This window comes from Triticum urartu, unplaced genomic scaffold, assembly GCF_003073215.2.
Source record: "Triticum urartu cultivar G1812 unplaced genomic scaffold, Tu2.1 TuUngrouped_contig_2185, whole genome shotgun sequence".
Lineage (NCBI taxonomy): Eukaryota > Viridiplantae > Streptophyta > Magnoliopsida > Poales > Poaceae > Triticum > Triticum urartu.
In genome coordinates this window covers 9,315-16,095 of record NW_024112651.1, presented here as the reverse complement: position 1 = coordinate 16,095, position 6,781 = coordinate 9,315, and the positions used below count along the sequence as shown (strand labels likewise).

The 6,781-nt window shown below is 49.2% G+C and overlaps 1 protein-coding gene across 1 annotated transcript; it reads left to right on the top strand.

Moving 5' to 3' along the window:
- Window positions 1-4,549: 4,549 nt before the first annotated feature.
- Window positions 4,550-6,475, top strand: LOC125526887 (probably inactive leucine-rich repeat receptor-like protein kinase At5g48380). The gene is made up of 2 exons (XM_048691496.1): window positions 4,550-4,708; window positions 5,590-6,475. The coding sequence occupies exon 2, from the start codon at window positions 5,654-5,656 to the stop codon at window positions 6,473-6,475; it is 822 nt and encodes a 273-aa protein (XP_048547453.1). The 5' UTR covers window positions 4,550-4,708; window positions 5,590-5,653.
- The last annotated feature ends 306 nt before the right edge of the window (window positions 6,476-6,781 follow it).

Genomic DNA, 6,781 nt, shown 5'->3' with positions numbered 1-6,781 from the left:
TGACTAGCTCGTTGATCAATAGATGGTTATGTTTCCTGACCATGGACATTGGATGTCGTTGATAACGGGATCACATCATTAGGAGAATGATGTGATGGACAAGACCCAATCCTAAGCCTAGCACAAGATCATGTAGTTCGTATGCTATAGCTTTTCTAATGTCAAGTATCATTTCCTTAGACCATGAGATTGTGCAACTCCCGGATACCGTAGGAGTGCTTTGGGTGTACCAAACGTCACAACGTAACTGGGTGACTATAAAGGTGCACTACGGGTATCTCCGAAAGTGTCTGTTGGGTTGGCACGAATCGAGACTGGGATTTGTCACTCCGTGTGACGGAGAGGTATCTCTGGGCCCACTCGGTAGGACATCATCATAATGTGCACAATATGATCAAGGAGTTGATCACGGGATGATGTGTTGCGGAACGAGTAAAGGAGACTTGCCGGTAACGAGATTGAACAAGGTATTGGGATACCGACGATCGAATCTCGGGCAAGTATCGTACCGATAGACAAAGGGAATTGTATACGTGATTGATTAAGTCCTTGACATCGTGGTTCATCCGATGAGATCATCGTGGAACATGTGGGAGCCAACATGGGTATCCAGATCCCGCTGTTGGTTATTGACCGGAGAACGTCTCTGTTCTGCATGTCTCCCGAACCCGTAGGGTCTACACACTTAAGGTTCGATGACGCTAGGGTTGTAAAGGAAGTTTGTATGTGGTTACCGAATGTTGTTCGGAGTCCCGGATGAGATCCCGGACGTCACGAGGAGTTCCGGAATGGTCCGGAGGTAAAGATTTATATATGGGAAGTCCTGTTTTGGTGGTGGTTTGGTACCGGAAGAGTTTCGGGGTTTATCGGTAACGTACCGGGACCACCGGGAGGGTCCCGGGGGTCCACCAAGTGGGGCCACCAGCCTGGGGGGGGCACATGGGCTGTAGGGGTGTTCCTTGGCCTACATGGGCCAAGGGCACCAGCCCCACTAAGGCCCATGCGCCTAGAAGGGGAGAGGGGGCAAACCCTAAGGGCAGATGGGCCCTAAGGCCCATATACCCTGCGCCTCCCTCTCCTCCCCCTTGTGGCCGCCACCCTTAGATGGGTTTGGGGCTGCCGCCCCTCTAGGGGTGGGAACCCTAGAGGGGGCGCAGCCTCCTCCCCTTCCCCTATATATATGAGGCCTAGGGGCTGCCCATAACACACGCGATTCGATCTCTCGTTGGTGCAGCCCTGCATCTCTCTCTCCCTCCTCTTCTGTGGTGCTTGGCGAAGCCCTGCAGGATTGCCACGCTCCTCCATCACCACCACGCCGTTGTGCTGCTGCTGGATGGAGTCTTCCTCAACCTCTCCCTCTCTCCTTGCTGGATCAAGGCGTGGGAGACGTCACCGGGCTGCACGTGTGTTGAACGCGGAGGTGCCGTGCGTTCGGCACTTGGTCATCGGTGATTTGAATCACGACGAGTACGACTCCATCAACCCCGTTCACTTGAACGCTTCCGCTTAGCGATCTACAAGGGTATGTAGATGCACTCTCCTTCCCCTCGTTGCTGTCTCTCCATAGATAGATCTTGGTGACACGTAGGAAAATTTTGAATTTCTGCTACGTTCCCCAACACCTAGCACTACCGCCCCGAAGAGATGAAGCTACATATGACGAACCATGCGCTCCAAGGCGGCGCCTTCAGGAAGGATACGACGCCGGAGCGCCGCCACCGCCCGATCCAAGGATCAGAGTTTCCCCGGAGCCGCATGATGGGCAATGAGAGCCGCGACGACGCCTTCAAGAAGGGAACGATCTTCGCCGCTGATGGTCCGTCCGAAGATAGAGCAGGTTTTCACCTCGGCCAACATTCACCGCCACCGAACGCCACACCCCGGCAACCACGCTGCCCACACGACCATGGTGACCGGGCAGCACCAAGGCACGGGCTCTGCCCAAGAGCACCACGCAACCACCACCAGGGCCGCCGCCCCAGCATCCAAGACCTCGACACCACCTCACCCGAGACCCGCCGCACCCCAAAGAAAGAGACGGGCGGAAAGGTCCCACCTTTCACGCCCCTGGGCAACCCCCAGCGTTGAGACCCAATAGGTCGGCCAGAACTGTCATCCACCGACCCATCCTGCTGCCCCAAGCGCGAGACGAGCTCGGTCCTGCAACAACGAGAGGGGGGCGAGGTCAATCCTGCTGCATCGCGCGCGAGACGAGTTCGGTCCTGCTGCATCATGCGCGAGACGAGCTCGGTCCTGCGGCATCGGGCGCGAGATGAGCGGTGGACCGCAGCTAGGAGAGGACCAGCCCTTTGATGGGAGTAGCGCCCGGGCGACGAGGAGAAGGGGTGAAGGTCGAGACGGCCCGAACGCAGACAAACCGACGTCGGAGAAGCCGACCGTTGTTTCCAAGCCTTTCAATCTCACATTCCACATAACATGTGGAATAACTCATATGACTACATCGTACCTAAGATCTATGATATTTGGTATACTAATATTTCAGATACATTTATACAAACTTTCATTTATAATTTTATTATTATGAGAAAAGTAAGAGATAAACTAAAAGTAAAGATTGCTATTTAATTGAGTTATGCTTCAAGAATGATGAGAGGGCATAACTAATAATTATCTATTTCAGCCCAGTTACTTCAAAACCCACACTCTAACATTGAAAAAAAATACCAACCGAGGAGACAAAGCAACCTACCGTAGCTAATATTTTTTGATTCAGTTGATATGAAACTACTTATCAAAATATAGTGGCAACAACAAAAATCCCAATTTCGATGGGCTGGTTGGCTTAGAGCTACATTCAAATTAATAAAAAAATCAACTATATTTCGAGGTGCAAAGCAAAATGTATTGATACAATCAATGTTGATGCTATATTCAAATTTGATATATTATTGTGTCATGTCCTTGTGCGGTTTTTATCCTTACCACCATTCGTACTTAAATTATAGCTTTGTACTTGTATTGGTGGTAAAGTCTAGATGACATTGTCAGCATATCTAGTATTCTCTTTAAACCATATGGCATTGGTGGATGTTCCACCCTAACCCTTAACCTTCACCTAGATCTCGCCTTAGCTTGCTCCACCTTGCTTTGGGCCCCTGAAATCCAGGAGTGAGCTGCCTTCTATACGAGTTTGCTAGGTGCAGTGGCGGAGCTTAAAGCCCAACTCTGGGCAGGCTGGGCGGGCCAAAATGAAGGAAATAGCGTGTGGACTAGTGTTATAAGGTCCAACGGTAAAAAAATGTACAAACTTCAAAATATTGGGCAGGCCATGGCCAATCCGGCCTTGCTGTAGCTCCGCCATTGGTTAGGTGTTAGGGCCATGTCCCCGACACCAAGGCGAAGCGAGAAAAACGTGGCAAACTTGGAACCAAAATTGATTCAATCAGAGTGACTGTTTTTTCCACCGGTAGTTACCACCTGAACATCTGAAAAACCGAAAGAGGTAGCGAAGTTCCAAGAAAAAAGATATGTTTGGGGGAGGGAGGGAGGGGGGATCGAGAAATGCATCAGTTGATCCCTAAATAATCGCCACACTTACCCAGAAGTCTTTGTCTACTTTTTTGTTGATAAATTTCAATTATGAAATGCTCTTTGGGTATTTTTCCTTAAAATATAGTTGGAGAGAATATGCTTTTTCAAATGATCTCTCTTTTGAAACATTGTAAAAATGCAAATGTTCATGTACACGCAGCCCTATGAACGTGTGCACACATCTTCGAGGGATTGAGCTGACACATCTTATATTTGACGAAGTTACCACATAGGCGTTGTAATCGACGGGAACTTCGTTTCCCACCGAACGAACATCACCGAAATCTCAAATAAGTTTAGAAAAGTACGAACACTAGCGTCAAAACTAGAACTTGAAAACCGATGGACCTATTTCTCCACCAGGAATCTAATCATCCTAGCTACGTCCAGTTCGCCAAAATGATTTTTTTATTCCCGATACAACATTATTTGCACTAATTTGGTGTTAAAATGGAGAAATATTGTCCAGGTCTAAACTTTGCCAGCGTTCGTTTTCTGCGTAACGATGGTGGTAATGCTTGATCATTGCTTTATATATAATAAATAAAATGGGGCGAAAGACTTTTTGGGCTAAGCTTTACGAGCGTGCAACATACTCCAAATTTTAGCAGTCACGATCATGGCCGCGGTAACCCGGAAACCTCGCCCGCAAAAAATGAAAACAAAAACCGGAAGCCTGAACGCCCCTTGGCTAGTTCTTGCAATATCTTCCGTGGTCACGACGGAGAAAAAGGAAGGGACCCGAGACCCGTCAGGCCGTCACCCACCACCTCCTCCATTCCGACCTCAGTGACACGGTGGCGCCGTAGCCATTCGTCCGGCCGGCCACCCATCATCAAGAGAGAGAGGGAGCAGACGGGTTGACTGGGGCAGTTGACCGGCAAAGTCCGTGGATCTCCGCGTCCCCAGTCCATACTGCGCGCCCCTCTCGCCCTCGCCGGGCCCACGGCTGGGCCCCCACCCGCTTAGAAAAACTCCCTCGCCTCCACTTTCTTTTCCCTTTCTTTGACGGACGGGCGGCTGCTCTCCTCTCCTCTCACCTCCTCCCACCTCCGGTCCTCCCTCCCTCCTCTCCCCACTACTCACAGACTCTTCTCTCCCCTCCCCCTCCCTGGGTCCTCCCGGTTCCCACCTATGCGCGGACGGCGAGCTTCAGGTAATCGATTCGACGTCGCCTCTTCTCTCAGATTTCCTGATGTTCTTCCATGCTTTGCTGTGGTAAAAATGATCTTGGTGCCGCCGTGGATGCGGGTTCTTGGGGGGGGTACAGTAGCGGTTCGCGGAGTTGCCATGTCCATGTACGGCGAGGGAGTTCGTCTTCCGGCTAGAAATTCCGGGGGAAGAAATCGCTGCCTCTTGGCCTGATTGGTGGGGGTTTGTTGCTGGGGAAGCAGCAGCAGCAAGGGGTTTGTCCGTCCGGTGGTTCTTCATTTTTAGTTAAAAAAATCCAAGAGGGCCGGCCCCCGGGAGGGAAATCAGGGAGAAAAATAGCATACACACATGCGACATATGGATGGTGCGGCGCCATCCCTTTTGGAGATTTTTCTTTGCTGCCCCTTAGATTTCCTTCTTTCTGTAAAGTGCGCCTTTTGGCGGTTCGAGCCGTTCGCTTCTGTTGCGAGAAATTCGAGATATTTAATAAGAAAAACCTCGTTGGTTGTTCCTATAAATAATAATTGTGGTCTCGATTGGTGGTTCTTGGGTCAGGAACTGCCTCCGGCTGCAAGTTTCCACTTATGTTCATATAGATAATGGAAGAACAGGGTTGCAAGTTTTTACTATTATTATTATTAGGGGGGATGATTAATTACCATGCGACCGGTTGCACTTATTCTTTGGTGCTAATCGTAGCTGAACCTTCGCATCATATGTTATGTGCTATGGCTGTAGTGGGGATCAGTTCCCCACTGATGCCGTCCTTGTGTTATGCTTTTCAGTATTACAATCAAATCAATATTTTCGTTTTGGAATATGTCTGTTATCACCAACTGGTATGTGTTTCTCTAATTTTATAAATTCGATTCTGTTTACGTGTAGGTGAAGCTTGAATCTACAAGTGGTATTGTCACGGACGAGAGGTGACGTTAGGCGCAAGTGCTCGATGGCAAATCATTATGCTCCTCTCAGGGTTATTCTTCTACTGTTGTTGGTCTTCCCTTGTTTCGCCTCTGAAGCTGATATCCAGTGCTTGAGATCTGTTCAGCAGTCAGTGATTGACCCCAACGGTGTACTCAAGTCCTCATGGAATTTTGACAACCGCACTGCTGGTTTCACATGCCGATTTACCGGCGTGGAATGTTGGCACCCGGATGAGGACCGAGTTCTTTCTTTGCACCTAGGCAACCTCGGTCTCCAGGGTTCATTTCCTCACGGTCTTCAGAATTGTAGCAGTATGACTGGGCTGGATCTGTCAAACAACAACTTTTCAGGACCTATCCCTCAAGACATCTCCCGAGAAATACCATACTTAACATCATTGGACCTCTCCTACAATGGTTTTTCTGGCACCATCCCACCAAATATATCAAACATGACTTACCTGAACGTCCTCAATCTCCAACATAACCAGTTTAGTGGCGAAATTCCACCGCAGTTCAGTCTTCTGACTCGGTTAACTGCATTCAATGTCGCAGAGAACCGACTATCAGGGTTTATTCCATATTCATTAGGAAAAAATTTCACGGCATCGAATTTTGCCGGTAATCAAGGGCTATGTGGGGCTCCATTAGATGAATGCCAGGCTTCAGCAAAGAGCAAGAACAATGCGGCAATCGTTGGAGCTATTGTTGGCGTCGTAGTTGTGATCATAATTGTTGCAATAGTTGTGTTCGTTTGTCTGCGGAAATTACCACCCAGCGAAGCAAAAAATAGGCCTATGGTGGGAGAGATGAAAGATAAAGTGGGCTCATCGAGTATCAAGTAGAACAAAAGCTTGCGAGGGATTCAAAGGGTTAAAAGCTTGCGCGTTTTGTTGGTTGTGCCGTGTCTTAGTTAGGTTTTGTTGGGATATCGAGATAGTGTGGCAATGTGCGGCTTCAAAACATGGATAGGGGTTTGAGCTTACGTGTGTTCTGGTGAGTCATTGCTCGTTGTTGTCATGGGTTAATCGCAGGGGTCTGCATTTTCGATAGAGATTGCCTCATGGGGTACAGTGTCACGAGATGGAGACTACTGGTAGCTGGTGGATGTGTATGGAAGTAGTGCCACGCAAGACCGGGTTTCAGCAAGG